The 17,181-nt window shown below is 37.1% G+C and overlaps 1 protein-coding gene across 1 annotated transcript; it reads right to left on the bottom strand.

The window, feature by feature from the left end:
* Nucleotides 1-400: 400 nt before the first annotated feature.
* On the bottom strand, nucleotides 401-1,185 carry LOC111905056 (putative lipid-binding protein AIR1). Its single transcript, XM_023900743.2, has one exon. It carries the CDS (start codon nucleotides 1,176-1,178, stop codon nucleotides 798-800), a length of 381 nt encoding a protein of 126 aa, XP_023756511.1. The 5' UTR covers nucleotides 1,179-1,185; the 3' UTR covers nucleotides 401-797.
* Nucleotides 1,186-17,181: the final 15,996 nt, after the last annotated feature.

The following is a 17,181-nucleotide window of genomic DNA, read 5'->3' as shown; positions in this document are numbered from 1 at the left end:
TAGGAATCGCATTAATGTCTACAATCGGAATATATTATAATTTATATAATATAATACAACTTTTTGTGTGCCTAATTTTTGGCTTTATTGCAGTTTGGGTAACTCATCCATATGAAGTCATATTTTTACGAAAATTACATGTTTAGATTATTACTTTAGTTATTCGTTGAGAATTCGATTGTTGTTTGAGACCGAGCTCTGAGAGTTGTTATAGTGGTAGAAGTGCAAAATTCCACATAATGGGTATAAAAAACCCAAAATAATAATAATGTTTCATACTGAACTTTCCACATATATCTTGAAGCAGATTAACGGGGAAATTTCAGTGTTACTTTGGTGTAGATTTTTTTATGTCTTCAAGTTTGATCTATAATTTTGTTTTTTTTTTCATTGTATTTTTACAGTGACATAAATTTCAACTCTTGGTTTTTAACTGAATTGTTGATGGAGTATGACTTTTTTGAAAATTAAGTTTTTAGCTTCGTTATAAATTACTAGAAAAATATTATTTTTGTTGGAATTTTCTGCATCTTTGAGTATTTACATAATATTTTTCTAATTTACATGTTACATAATATTTAAAATTCAACTTACAAACAATATTTAAGATTTTTGAGTAAGCTCGTCCATTTAATTTTACACATAACTAATATAAAACAAAAACATCATATTAAGTTTCATTTTATATCAAAAATAATAATTCCATCATTATATAGAAATTAAATTCTTTTCTCCCAAATAAAGATCAAACAATAAACATTCACACCCAGTTTCTCTCACACTCAATAATTGATTATTTAAGCACATTGGAAATCCTTCGGAACATTCTTGCTACAAACATTGAGAAGCAAAGTGAGAGAGAGTGGCACATTCAGAACGACCCCAAGAATATTAGCCTTGATAGCAGTACAAACGCAAACAGCAGCCTCAAGATCAACAAGGCCTTCGATCAGGCTACAACATGGCTTAACTGGTGGGTGCCCAATGATAATACCAATTAGACTACCAAGAACATTAGCGCACACACCTAGTTTCAGGATATCTATTGGACAGGTTGCTCCAGATTGATCAGGTTTTAGGGTAGCGCCAGGGCAGGTGGTGCAACCACTAGCAAGTGCAAAGAAAAGAAGGTTAAATGCAAGAAAGAGAGCTATAGGAGTGTTGGTGTTCGAACCCATCTCTAGGATATAGTGAGTGTGTGTTTAAAGAGAAGATATGGATTATGAATGTTGATGGGATTAGAGTTTGGAGTTGTGGATGTTTATATAGGCCAACACCGGTAATTAATTAGAATTCTAAGGCCCTCTAGAATTTTATAACAATAAATTTATGGGCACAACTATCTATACTTTTTTTTCTTATCTTATCCCCTCTATCAGTAATTTTTAGGTAAAATAAATAAAAATGATACATTATAGTTCTTTTATATATATATATATATATATATATATATATATATATATATATATATATATATATATATATATATATGTATGTATATATTAAATGAATATACATTATATTTTAAGCTTGATAATTAATGTATTGAAGAATATTAAAAGAAAGCCAATTAATTATCGAATTGTCAGGTAACAAATTATGGATATTTTGATATATATATATATATATATTTATATATATATCACAAGAATATACATCATATTTCTCTCTCTATCTTTATATCTCCCTCTCATATATATTCTTATAAGATATATATATATATATATATATATATATATATATATATATATATATATATATATATATATATATATAATATTTTAAGCTTGGTAATTAATAGGTAATTAATATGTTTAAACATATTTAAAGAATGCCCATACATTATCCGATTATCATGTAAGAAATTATGAATATGTTAAAATTTATATATATATATATATATATATATATATATATATATATATATATATATATATATATTACAAGAATATACATTATATTTCTCTCTCTATGTTTATATCTCCCTCTCATATATTCTTAGAAGATATATATATATATATATATATATATATATTATATTTTAAGCTTGGTAATTAATGTGTTTAAACATATTCAAAAAATGCACATACATTATCCGATTATCAGGTAACAAATTATGAATATATATATATATATATATATATATATATATATATATATATATATATATATATATATATATATATGTATGTATGTATATTACAAGAATATACATTATATTTCTCTCTCATTGTTTATATGTTTCTCTTAAGTTTATATATATATATATATATATATATATATATATATATATATATATATATATATATATATCTGTGTGTGTGTGTGTCTGTATGTGTGTATTACATGAATATAAATTATATTTTATGCTTGGTAATTAATATTTTGAAAGAGATCAAAAGAAATCTCATTGATTACCCGATTTATTACAATATATATATATATATATATATATATATATATATATATATATATATATATATATATATATATATATATATATAGACACACTCACACACATATTACATGAATATATATATGAATGGTTATCATCTAATGGAGTTACATATGGGTTGTTTGTAGTCATGTAGGATAGCCTGAGAACTCCTGATTTAGGCTTTCTTGCATGGTCCTTGTTTGGTTGTGGCTCTAGAGTAGGATCATCTGTTTGGGTGGCTATCATACATCTGGTTACTTATGGTTACACATTTGATAGAGGATAGTGGTTGATTTGGTGTCTAAGCCCATAACTATTATTGGTATGTACTTGACCCGATAGTATCATGGTCCTTTTGGGTTGCCTTCACCAGTGCAATTTGATAGGACAGTTTTATGAGAATAAGGTTATTTACGATTTATTAATATATTATAAGTATAATATATTACTATGGTTATTTAATTAGTATTGTTCAAGAATTAGTTTGGAATTAATTTTGTGGTCAAATCAGACTAATTAAATACGGAGGGATCGATTATGCAAATCAATAATACTTATAGTATAGGCTACGTGGTCCATGATTATCTAAGTGGGCTAAACCAATAATATAACCCATGGATAGTCCATGGTGGTCAAGTAACTTATTCTCGTAGAACCTCCTTTGCATATTGGTGTTTGTGAACCATTATAGGCATCATACTTGAGGTGCTCAAGTTTCCAAAGGTCAAGAACTATACCCTACTCAGGAGATACGTATCCTAACTATGTTTTGATTATATATGGCTTCAATTGTATGCTAGCTAGGGTGAATGCTTCGGGAAAAGAAAATGCATGTATAATTAGAGAAAATGTAGATCCAAATCATTTAGGGTTGTATGTGCACTTAGAAAGTGTTATAGTGCTCAAAACCTAAGATTGGTATCAGAGCCTAGGATTATTTTCTATTATATTTGATGCTTGCATATTTTCGAAGTTGAAAAAATCAAGTTTTCTGCATTTTGACGGTCGAACTCGCCGAGTCCACTGGGGAATTCGACGAGTCCAATTCATGGACTCGTCGAGTTGGTAGTGATCATGATCATCCAATTGAAATATAATTATCAATGTTTTAAAATAGTTGTTGTTTCATATGATCAACCAAACTGTTTTAAAATTGTTGATATAGAATTAACTTGTATATGAGTTTACCTATATGAATTATTATATGATAATTTAGTTGTTAGAAATATGATCTAATTGATTTTTAATGACCTCCATAACTTTTCCTCGAGTTATAAAAAATTAACAGTCTCATCATTAAAATGAAATTAAACTCATAGGTTATGAATGTGAAGAGTTTTGACAAGTTTCAAAACTTGCCCTCAAGTTTTGGAATTTGCAAAGTCTCATTAAATGAAACTTTAATTCCAAACCCCACAGTTTTAAAAGTTAAAATTCAACCCTTATACTTTATAATATTATAGTTTAGTAATAAATACATATATATATATATATATATATATATATATATATATATATATATATATATGTCACACCCCCAAACCAAACGACGGAAACGTCCGGGGGTGGAGGACTTTATTTGTAGTATCATAACACATGCATCATAATAATCAAAGTACAAACAACCATTGTATTTAAAAGTATAAGTATTTACATGTGTTCAATCATTGTATATTAAAAAAAAATAGGAATACAAAACAAGAAGATATGACTCAAATTAGCTCCATCTTCTCAAAAAGCTCGGTGAGTACCTGTTTGTTATTTCCCTAAGAATACAATTAATTTGAAAAGAGAGTATCAACATAAAGTTGAGTGACTGCATAAGTCTTTATGTTTGAAAGAATGTCTCTGTATCTTGAATATGTAAACAGTTCTAGAAAATCCTATATTTTCTGTTGTATATTAAAAGTAGTCTTATTCCCAAAAAAACGTTCTATTTGTAAACCAATGTTTTGTATTTGTAAAACTTGTAACTGAGAGTGTGTCTGGTTTCACCGGTTGTTATTAAAAACTGTAATATACCATTATAGTTTGTATTTTGTAAACTGGTACTTTGAAGATGTACTTACGTTTAGTTGTTTATACACTAACATATAGTTAATATCTTTTTAATGTGTTATTATAACTATATTGTGACTGAATGGCCTGAAACAAATTCTTTGTTAGCGTTTAAACTGTTGATAACAATTGTCATTCATTGGCGTGTATGCCTGACTGTAGCTAGCAGCCTGAATGCGGGGCTATCAATCCCAACATAGATCTACACACAACTTGTTTCGATCCCCTGACTGGAGACTCTGGTTATAATTATCAGGACTTTAACTTGGTAGTTTAAATGAATTTAAGCAACCAAAATTGAATGCCTTGTAAAAACCGTATAAAAGTTACATGTATAATGAAAACCCAATCATTCTGAAATAAATGATTGATTATATGTCCGTGAATTAGTATTCTTGACATGTATTTGAAAACTTTAACCCTTGATTTGTTTTGAATCAAACCATTGTTTCTTGTAAAACGGTGTATTCTAGTATACTTGAATCATGAATTATTGTTCTAGGTATCATAAATTCTACCAATTATAATTTATATGTACTTTATGACTTGGTATTTAACTATTTTTGCATGTAAGCCCTTGCTCAACATGTTAGAAAGGGTAATTAAACTGATGAAATAAGTTTTATATTTATATACATATACAATTTTATATATAAGTAAAATCTAAACGACATTCAGACAAATAACTAGTACTATAAGTCCACATCCAAACAAGGAAAAGGACCTAGAATGAGTTATTAGTCCTAAGCCTGTTAAATCTTATTTATATTAATATATATATATATATATATATATACAAATATGAATTTTGGGGAAAATATAAGTTTATAAAAGAGTTTAATATTTTGAGTATTTTTGATGAATTAATGTCGTTTTATCATGATTTGGTATCTTTTATTTGTAACACAAAGTTCTTGTGTTATACTTGTATTCCCCCTTAAAACAGTAGAAATTATGAAAATACGAGGGTATGAACTCACTTGATGAGTGGTGATTTGGATAGTGTTTCATTTTCTGGAAAGGAGTTTATTTGGTGAAAAACCGGATTTAATTGGGCAAAGTTTTGTAATGCCCGTAGATCCGGGCTAGTCAATTTAGAGATAATAGGGGTCAAAAATGACTTTTCGACAAATGATTATTTAGAATAAATAATCTTAACCAAGTTGTAGAATATGTCTCAAGGGTTCCGTACATATAAAGAACGCCGATATCCGAGTTATAACGAAGAAGTTATGGCTCGTCAAAGTTTTTCGGCAAAACCGGCACGACACTGGGAGACTTAAATAGTGAATTTCAGATAGAGGACTTTTTAGCCTTAGTGATCTAAACAAGAGTTTTAGTATACATTAAACCGAGAACATACGAAAAAAGAACGCCCAAATCTGACTTCGTATGAGGAAGTAATGATTTTTCTAATATTTGGCATAGCAGTGCACGACCCGAAACTCGAATTTTAGTTTGAGCGGTTTTTGGCTTACGCAACCTTAATGAGAGTTGAAGATCTCATTAATAGAAACTCAACGGTAAAAAGATAGACGAAAACGGAGTCTGTATGAAGGAGTTCCGAATTCTTCGCGGTCATTTAGCAGTCTGATCTCCTCCTACTGTTAAATTTAAGATCGGTCGAGAATTAGCTGATGGAGTCTAAATGAAAGTTGTAGATCTTGTTTTTACCTACGCTTGGATATAAAGAACGTCGAAAACGGAGCTCGTATGCGAATTTTATGAATTTTTGAAAATCGACTGATTTCTCCCTGTGTGCGATGCCACGTGTCAGCACCAGGCTCAGCCTGGCTCACCACGTGAATATTAAAAATTCACGACATGAACCTACCTCCAGCCCCTATAAATAAGTGGTGAGGCTTCCATTCATTCCTCACACCCCCCTCACTTTCCTCTCTCTCTCTCTCTCTAGAACTTCTCTCTAGCCCTGAAACCCCCTGAAAAGCCTAGGGAACCTCCCTAGCACGAGGCGGAAGCCCCGGAGCGCCTGACGGCTCTGAGAAGAAGAGCCTTTCGGCTCAGGAACGCTACTCCATCGGAGCCCGATTTTCTTTAAAACCCGTTGTAAGTGAGTTACGCCTACGTTATTTTAAATATAGCTTTTAAATAATTATAGTAATGTTATATGGTCCATTAAAATAATTATTTGGGCTATTATTATGAGTTATATAGAGCGTTGTTTAACGCTTATATAATAATAATAATAATAATAATAATAATAATAATAATAATAATAATAATAATAGCTAGACTATTAATTAGTCGCGGTTAACGTTAGACTAAACGCTAGTGATATTGATACTAGGTTTTGTTGAGGGAAAATTATTTTGAGATAACGAAGTGTTGTCCGAGTACCGAGTCTCCACCTTTCAGGTGAGTGCATAGTTCCTTTCATCTTACACATAGATATGAAGTATTTTATATAAAATACATGCTATGTGTGCATACTATCTGAATACTTGCTGTCTATGTTGGATGAACATTTTTATACATGTTTTAAATGATTTAAACTGTATACGTATTTTATATATACAAATATGTTGGGTATGACATGGGTAGATGAATGATGAGAGATAAAAGATGATGTGAGTAAACCTAGGCAGCGTATCAAGAATCTCGAAAGGTCCTATGTACCTCGGATTAAGCTTTCGACGCTTGCCGAAGCGTATCAAGCCTTTCCAGGGTGAGACTTTGAGAAGGACTCGGTCTCCCACCTGAAATTCCAAAGGTTTTCTTCGTTTATCGCCGTAGCTCTTCTGTCGGTCTCTAGAGGCTTTCAATCGTTCACGGATTTGAACGATTTTCTCTGTCGTTTCCCGAATGATTTATGGACCAGTGAGAGTACTGTCGGAAGCTTGCCCTCTTGCTAATTGGGTATCACCAACCTCAGCCCAGCACAGAGGGGATCTGCACTTGCGGCCGTAGAGAGCTTCGAATGGAGCAGCCTTGATGCTGGTGTGATAACTGTTATTATAGGAAAATTTGACAAGGGGTAAATGAGTATCCCATGCCTTCCCAAAATCAATCACACAGGCTCGCAACATATCTTCCAATGTTTGGATGGTCCTCTCACTCTGTCCGTCGGTCTGTGGATGGTAGGCTGTGCTCATGTCCAGCCTTGTTCCTAGGGAATGTTGTAATGACTGCCAGAACCTCGAAGTGAACCTACTATCTCTATCGAAGATAATGGAAATAGGTACACCATGCAACCGTACAATTTCCCTAATGTATGTTCTCGTAAGTTTCTCCATTTTGTCGGTTTCTTTGATAGGCAGGAAGTGTGCAGACTTGGTCAATCTATCAACGATGACCCATATGGTGTCAAGTCCACCCGTTGTCTTGGGCAACTTGGTTATGAAATCCATAGTGATCCGCTCCCACTTCCATTCTGGAATCTCTGGTTGTTGCAGTAAACCAGAGGGCTTCTGGTACTCGACCTTAACCTTTGCGCAAGTAAGGCATTTACTTACGAAGGTAGCAATCTCTGCTTTCATATTAGGCCACCAGTATAGCTTTTTAAGATCCAGATACATCTTATCTGAACCTGGGTGGACGGAATACCGAGTGTTGTGCGCCTCGGTCATGACCAAGTCTCGGAAACCACCATGTTTCGGTGTCCAGATCCGGTTCATGAAAAATAAAGCTCCGTCACCCTTGGCTTCAAAGTTCTTGTCCATTCCCCTAAGGGATTCACTCGACACATTTTCAGGTTTCATGGCCTTAAGTTGAGCCGCCTGAATTTGCTTAGTCAGATGTGAATGGATGGTTATCGATAATGACTTGACTTTGCGACCAGAGTATTCCTTCCGACTTAGGGCGTCTGCTACTACATTGGCTTTACCCGGATGATAACGAATATCGCATTCGTAGTCACTGAGTAGCTCGACCCACCGTCGTTGTCTCATGTTGAGCTCCTTCTGATCGAAAATGTGTTGTAAACTCTTGTGGTCGGTAAAGATAGTGCTCTTCGTTCCATACAAGTAATGTCTCCAGATCTTCAGAGCAAACACTACTGCTCCTAGTTCAAGATCGTGGGTCGTGTAGTTAACCTTGTGTGTCTTCAGCTGTCTCGAGGCATAGGCGATGACCTTACCTCGCTGCATCAGAACACATCCGAGTCCTTGATTGGATGCATCGCAATAGACTACGAAGTCTTCTATTCCTTCTGGAAGGGATAGTATTGGTGCGGTGCACAAGGCTCGTTTGAGCGTTTGGAACGCTCTTTCTTGCTTCTCTTCCCAGCCAAAGGCCACGCCTTTCTGGGTCAGGGTTGTAAGAGGCTTCGCTATTCAGGAGAAGTTTTGAATGAACATGCGGTAGTAGCCAGCGAGACCTAGAAATTGACGAATTTCTGTAGGTGTCTTTGGTGCTGACCAGTTCTCAATGGCTTTTATTTTGGATGGGCCCACGTATATTCCCTCTTCGCTTACCACGTGTCCTAAGAATTCGACTCTTCGGATCCAAAATTCACATTTCGAGAACTTCGCATAAAGTTTCTCTATTCGTAATGTCTCTAGAACTTGTCGCAGATGATCACCATGCTCTTTCTTACTTCGGGAGTAGATCAGGATGTCGTCAATGAAAACGATGACGAACTGATCTAAGTAAGGTCGGCATACTCTAATCATTAGATCCATGAAGACTGCGGGCGCATTGGTCAATCCGAATGGCATCACCACGAACTCGTAGTGTCCGTAACGAGTTCGGAAGGCTGTCTTTGGCACATCCTCCTCGAGCACTCGTAACTGGTGATATCCGGATCTCAGATCAATCTTGGAAAAATAGTTCGCACCTTGCAGTTGGTCGAATAGATCATCTATGCGTGGCAGAGGGTAACGATTTTTGATCGTCAATTTGTTGAGTTCTCTGTAGTCAATACACATACGGAAAGATCCGTCTTTCTTCTTAACGAACAAGACCGGTGCTCCCCAAGGTGAGAAACTTGGCCTTATAAAGCCCTTGCTGAGCAGTTCGTTAAGTTGACCAGAGAGTTCTTGCATCTCGGCTGGTGCTAAACGGTAGGGCGACTTGGCTACTGGGGTAGCTCCTGGGACCAAGTCGATTCTGAACTCGACTTGTCATTGCGGAGGTAATCCGGGTAGTTCTTCTGGGAAAATGTCGGGGAAGTCGCTCACTACTGGGAGGTCCTTTAGTTCTTTCGTTTCTAGGTTCGTGTCGACGACGTGAGCAAGGAATGCGCGGTATTCTTTGCGCAGATATTTCTGTGCCTGAACACTAGATATAATGCGAAGACGCGCACCAGGTTTGTCGCCGTAGACTATAAGGGTCTCGTTAGATGGGAGGTTTAGTCGGACTGCTTTCTTGTAGCACATGATGTCGGCGCGATGAAGAATTAACCAATCCATGCCGATAATAACGTCGAAACTTTTTGTTGAGACCGGCATAAGGTCGATTGGGAATGAATGGTTATCTAAGGTTAGAAGACAACCTAAGTATATGCTATTAGTACTTTCAGTTTTCCCATTGGCCATTTCTACTGTGAATTGTTCATTAAGTGCGTGTGGTTGTTGCTTAAGCATGCGAGCAAATTTGTGGTTTACGAAGCTTTGCTCCGCTCCACTATCGAACAGAATGCATGCATAGGAGTTATCAAGGAGGAACGTACCAGTCACCACTGTCGGGTCAGCAACTGCTTCCCCTGGCCTATCGCTAGTACCCTCCCTGCTCCTCCAGTATTCCTCGTCTTAGGGCAGTCCCTTTTAAAGTGGCCTGTTTCGCCACATCCATAGCAAGTCGGGCTCACGCCTGAGCCAGGAACTTGGGAGATCGGTTGCGCCGGGAACTTACAGAATCGGACAGTATGTCCTTTCCTGTGGCAGTTAGTACACTGCATTTCACGGCAGGCGCCGTTATGGTGGAAGTTGCATTTGTTGCACTTCGGCAAACTTCCAGAATACTGCTTCCCCGGAGCAGTAACAGCAGTAGGGGATACCGCAGCATGTACTGCCATGATGTGTTGTTTCTTTGAAGCTCGTTGCTTCTTCTTCTCATCCCAAAACTTCCGCTTGTTGCCAGCGGTTTTGGAGGGTTCTGGGATGGCTTGGGTGGTTGTGGATGCAGGGGTCTTGACTCTATGGTCAATGAGTCTTTGTGCCAATCGCTTGGCACTGTCGAAGGTAGCAGGGTTGGATGCTAAGACATTCCCCTGGTACGGAGGCACTAGCCCCCATACATACCGTTCAATCTTTTTCCCTTCAGTGGGAACCATATTGGGGCATAGGGCCACCAGTTCGCTAAAGCGGGCAGTGTAAGCGATCACGTTGGTGTCCTTCATGGTCAGATTCCAGAGTTCATGCTCTAACTTCTGGACTTCGCCCCTCGGGCAATACTCCTCAGTCATGAGGTCCTTCATCGTTTCCCAGCCCATGCTGTTAGCCACAACAAGAGTTAGGGCTTTCACGTGGCCGTTCCACCACGTTAGGGCTTTATCCTCCAAGGTGCATGCGGCATATTTCACTTTGAATGCTGCAGGGCACGAACAGATTTTGAAGACTGATTCAGTCTTCTCGAACCATTGCGAGAGAGCAATGACTCCGCCGGTGCCATAGAAAGGCTTTGGCTTGCAGTTTGTAAAATCCTTGTAGGAGCACTCTCTCGAGCGCACAGGGATTTCAACTGGGATAGATTCAACAGGGGGTTCCACCTCTGCTAGCATCGGATGAGTGATATTGAGCCATGGCAGTAGCCACTGCTGCAGCTACGGCAGCATTCAGAGCTGCAGTATCGATGACCGCACGTGGAGGAGGCGGAGGAGGTACAGGATTATTCCTAGTCCTGGGAGATTTGCGAGGAGGCATCGTTCAGCTATAAGTTTATAAAGACAAGAAGGATGATAAGAATCAATTTGTAAGCAACGTGAGAGTGACCCATGGACTAACTAACCATAGCCCAACAGTTTGAATAAGTGCTTGAAATCACAATAAGAAGTATTAGTAGGAATACACAAGTGTACAAATTTCCCACAGATTAGATAGATTTCAATAGTACGGGTATTACTGATGTAATCATTTCAAGGAAAATCGACCTAACAGTAGGTCTTACATCATACCATAAGGACAAGACTGACAGTCCTAGATTCCTAATTAGAGTATCAAAAGTTAGGAATATTTTACAGACAAGTGCTACTTAGAGCACATAAGTTCAAGGCTATCCCTAAATCAAAAGACAGAGATGTACTAGACATCATCTAATGGCGATGGGAGTTTCTCGGGCGAGCCCTGAGGTCGGACACTTGGCGAAACACCTCCTGAAGGTGTCGGTCCTGAGTTCTCTGACGAGCTCGAAGTTCTAGGACTTCAGCACGTGAGGCAGCCAGCTGTTGCTGCAGAGTTTCGTTGGTTCTCCGGGTCCGTTCCATGTCTTCTTCAAGACGGCAGATGCGAACTGTATTGACGCCTGAGTTGGCATCAATCTCCATGACCCGGTCGATGGCTGCTCGACCTTGCTCGACATTACGAGCTATTCTGCGGATGATCACCAGCAGAGCTCTGTCAGCAGAGCCACCATCGCTGATGTTGTAGAAGGTTCGGTCCCCAAAGTATGGCAAGGGCTGACCCTGCTCATCACTCCAGCGATTCAGATTGTTTGCCCACATGGGAGTAGGACCTGGAAACGCTGGTCGAGGGTTGTTGTTCGGGGCTTGACCTACAAGCGGTAGGTTGTTGACTTCCGGCTCGGAGTCGGATCCATCCGAAAAGCCTTCTGCGAGGTGATCATCCAAAGGGATTGGATGGTCATCTTCGGGCTCTTCGTCGATCCACCCGGCATTGCCTTCATTGGGAAAATACGGGTCGCCATGATGGAATCCAGCCATTTAGATCTACGCGAGAAGAGAGGTATAAGAATATAGTATACGTGTAACTAGTAGCACGAAATACTCCTATAGTATTTTAAGTTCTAAGTTCTATTGATCTTCTTGTGGTATTGTTGGTAAGTTTTTAGACTTGTTAACATATCACAACCATTCTAGGGCATATGCTAATCACTCCTAGGACCAGCATAGTTGATCAGGCTATGCCATTCCCAGGACTGACCATACATCCCCGAGCTCACTTGTGATATTCAACAATCGTAATACTTTTGTTCTTGTCATTGTGACACTGATTTTAGTATGAATGCAGACTAGTATACTTAATTAAATATTTTATTATTTAAAGTATAGACTCTTTGTCAGAGTGTTTTAGTCCCTTTTGGGTTTATAGATAAGTATATCTTTTATGGGTTGATATACTTGATTCACTATAAACAATGCTCTGATACCAATCTGTCACACCCCAAAACCAAGAACGGCGGAAACGTTCTGGGGCGGAGGACGTCATGTACAGTATCACAACACAGTAAATGTAAATAAGCAAACAACATCATCCATTGCATTAAATATATAATTTTAATACAAGTGTTCTGTACAGTTATAGACACCAAAAATAATGTAACACAAAATAATATGAGATGAGTCTTGAATGCACTCCATCTTCTCAAAAGCTGGCCTCGGTACCTGTCTACTGATGACCTGAGAATACAAGTTATTTTGAAAGAGTTTATCAGCATTAAGCTGGTGAGTTCATAAGTATTTTAGTGTCAATGTTTCTTGTCAAAAACGTTTGAACCTGTCTCAATGTATAAGTTTGTGAAAATGTAAGTAAATGTTTGAAAGTGTTTGTAAAAGTTTGAATCTCTCAGAAAATCCTATATTTTCTAAAAAAGTAACCTTCTACCAAGGCTAGACTGTTTTGTAAACTTGTCTGTTGTAAAGTGTGTAATTACCCAAGTATAACTATCATTTGTTAAAAATATAGTTTGTACATTAATGTTTAAGTGATGTTATCACTAAAATATGTAATGGGTAAATCATTGTAGTACTGTAGCTTTGTATAATAAGACTACTGCTGTACTAAATACTACTACCTTAAACCAGATTTATATTAAGGTATATTGTGATTAATTGCACCATGCTATTGACTGGTAATCAACGACATAATGAATGGTCGTAATAAAGAAATGACGTTTGGCACCCGCAGACCTGCAGGTCCGGCTGTAGCTAGCAGCAAGGTGTAGGATAGTCAATCCAGTATAGATCTATACGCAAACTCACGCTCTCCCTCCAAGAGAATTTTGGCTACAACTCGGGCCATGACATTTAAGGCATGCCCGATACAGTGGATCACAATTGTTACGTATTTATGTATATGTATTGTTTCTCGTATATCTGTATATGTATTGTTTCTCGTATATCTGTATATGTATTGTTTCTCGTATATCTGTATATGTATTGTTTCTCGTATATCTGTATATGTATTGTTTCTAGTATATCTGTATATGTATTGTTTCTCGTATGTCTGTATATGTATTGTTTCTCGTATATCTGTATATGTATTGTTTCTAGTATATCTGTATATGTATTGTTTCTAGTATATCTGTATGTGTATGATCCTGTGTTACCCCGATGGTAACCAGCTAATGATGTACTGATGAGTATGAATATTGAAGTACTTTTATGTCTATACATGTATATATGATATATAAGTAATATGGAAATGACCTTCGGATGGTCACCCGAAATCCCACCAGACCACATCCAAATCGAGGAAAAGGAAATAGGGCGGCTGGCCTTCCTAAGCCCTTTGAACATTATTTATATATCTATACATATATGGGCATGCAATTGGATATATAAGAGCATAAATAAGTTTTCCTAAAACATTTGAAGCAGAAATATAATTTCAAGAGAAGATCGACTTGATGTCGATTTATAAAACATTTTGAATGCATAAGTTGATAAAACAGTTTAAGTATAAGAAGCATTTGTTTGAATCACAGTCTATAAGTAAGTTTGGATAGTAAAACAGTTTGTAAAACATTTCAATAGTAAAGCAGTTTGAAAAACAGTTTGAACAGTGGTGAAAATCGTTGTTTTCCCAGTTATTAATCACATGTGATTAAATGCAATCACATGTGATTGAAGCAATAACTATAAGTATTTGACTTGTATTCCCCCCCCCCCCCCATAAAGTATTTAAAACACTTAAAATCATTTCAAAGGTTGATTCAAGGGGCATGAACTCACTTGTGGTGAGTCGTTTGAATTGCAGTGTCGGACACCGTGCTAGGTGGCAAACGGAGACTGGTTTACACGCACGAGCCTAGTTATCATATAATAAGCATATATATAAATAATTAGACATATAATAACTTAAATAAATAAGTTAAGACACTTAGAAAACATTTAAACACTTTTATGAGTGTTTAAGGTTCAAATGGTTGCATCTAAGTTGCTACGGGACAAGGCAAAAGGGTTTGAAACATCAAAGGGCCTTGTATAGGAGTTCACCACCCAACAAACCCCACACCTTGGAGTTTACGGCCGTAAACTCATAGGTTTATGGCCGTGAACTCCTCAAAGGGTGGTTTTGGGTGTTTTGTGGTGCTATCTTGATCCTAGAACACTCCTAGCTTTATTGGAATAACACATGAAGTAGTTTAAGGCTCTAGAACACCCCATATGGGAGTTTACGGCCTAAAGTCATTCACCCTAGAGTTTACGGCCGTAAACTCTTGGATTTTAATTGTTTTGAGGCACTTAAACATCAAGGATGTCTTCCATGAATTTATCTAAGGCTAATGGGGACAAGAGGCACACTTTGGTGCCTTCACTTGGAGTTTACGGCCCAAGACATGTTCCTTGGCCGTAAATTCCTTTCAAAGAGTGATTATTTTGTGTTCTACTCTCCATTCTAGTCCCAAGGGTTCAAGGTAAATTGTCTTAAGGCCTTAGGTGTGCTTGGAGTGACTTTTGCCCTACAAAAAGGGGTTTACGGCCCAAGAGGAGTTCTTGGCCGTAAACTCCTACTAATTTATGGTTTTGAAGGGTTTTTGATGTTCTAAATAAGCACAAGCCATTGAGGATTAAAGTCCTTAAGCATTTGGGGGAGTTTAGGGCACTAATTGCCCTTGAAAAGGGGTTTACGGCCCAAGGGAGTTCCTTGGCCGTAAACTCCAAGAACTTGTGTTTCTTGGTTGCTTTTTGATCCATAAAGGTCATACCCTAACTCCTAAACAAGTTTTCTAACAAGGAATCGGGACTAGGAAGCCATAATGTTCCATTTTGGAGTTTACTCCCCAAGAACGTTCTTGGGCGGTAAACTCCCGGATCTTGTAATCTAAGCATGTTATTGATGTTAATAAGCATCTAACAAGTATTGAAACACATATAGAAAAGTAGACTCACAATCTGGGATGAAAATCCGAAGATCCGTCAGAGAGAATATGGCTTTTCTCTATTTGGAATTGTGAATAATGAATTAATTTAATTCAGAAAACTATTTATAGTCCTAGAATATTTTGGCAGAAAATATTTTTATTCTTGATGTTGGACTGTAACATTATGAAACTTGAAATGCCCAAGTTTCACAAAACCAGGAGTATCCACTCTCCTGATATCATCTAAAACATAAACCCTAATATACACAAACTTGTTTGGAAAAGCTTGAAAACCACAGAAACTGAACTAGCTTCTATTGAATAGATGATGTTCGTACAATGGAAATTTCGGGTTGTCACAGTACCTACTAAATAAACACTGGTAGATATGGACTTAGTACCTGTTAGGAATTGGTAGCTATGGACTTAGTACCTATTAGATAAACACTGGTAGCTATGGATTTAGTACCCAATGAATAAACTATAACAGCTATGGAATTAGTGCTTTATGAACGAGCATTGGCAGCTATGGATTTAGTGCCAGTCCTATAACCCTGGAAGCAAGGGACTTTGGAATAAACGAATGCAGGATAGATGACTCTTAGGATAGATCCTTAAGAGTAAAGAAGATAATGGGGATGATTAATTGGGTTGATTGTTTGATTGTTTAAACATAATCATTATATTATTGTGGGTTGAAAACCCTATGTACTCACTAGGTTTCTCAACCTGACCCACTCAATTTATTTATATCACAGGTGTTGATATGAAGTCACATTACACTGAGAGATTAAAGAGATGTAGATCACTAGTGTAAATAAACGTAAGTTCCGATTATGCTTATGTTTCTTTATTGACGATGACATCCCAAACGTTTTAAAATGAGTAAAATACGTTTCTTCGAAAATGTTTTGATAACGTATTTATCGTGTTTTTGTGGGAACAAATTCCACAACATTTTTATGAAAAGAAGTACTCTGATTTTTACAAAGCATAAACAAAAAAAAATCGGTCTTTTCTGGCCGTGAAAAATGGGGATGTCACAAGTTTCGACTGGAGAGAGGTTGTTTTCTTAGGAATCTCGGGGCTTTGAGACTTTCTTAGGGTTTTCGACTTGATACCGGGGCTTTAGGGGTTATATATAAGTTTGTGGAACTTGAATAAGTGAAAAGATATCGAAAATGGGGTGAAATATGTGTAAAATCCGTGAAGTCTCGCACCCTTTATATAAGGGTGCGAGGGTGCGGTCCGAAGGATGAGTCAGCAGCGACACGCATCGTCAGCAGCGAGGGCCACGAGGTCAAGGTCCGAATAAGAGACAAGGAGGCGAGGGGTGTTGATTCGGAGTGGACCGATCTTCAGTCCAATCAGAAGGTGCCACGCGAGACTTCGGTCCAATTAGCAGACGACACATAGCAGAGACAGGGAGGCCTCGCATGCGAGGTGACGTGGCAAAAGGGTCACCA

Source organism: Lactuca sativa, chromosome 1, assembly GCF_002870075.4.
Source record: "Lactuca sativa cultivar Salinas chromosome 1, Lsat_Salinas_v11, whole genome shotgun sequence".
In the NCBI taxonomy this organism is placed as follows: Eukaryota; Viridiplantae; Streptophyta; class Magnoliopsida; order Asterales; family Asteraceae; genus Lactuca; species Lactuca sativa.
Note: the sequence above shows the minus strand (reverse complement) of the source record. Positions and strands in the feature narration are given on the sequence as shown.

What these genes read in the sequence shown, in the direction of transcription:
- LOC111905056 (XM_023900743.2), bottom strand. Translation starts at nt 1,178, where the DNA reads ATGGGTTCGAACACCAACACTCCTATAGCTCTCTTTCTTGCATTTAAC.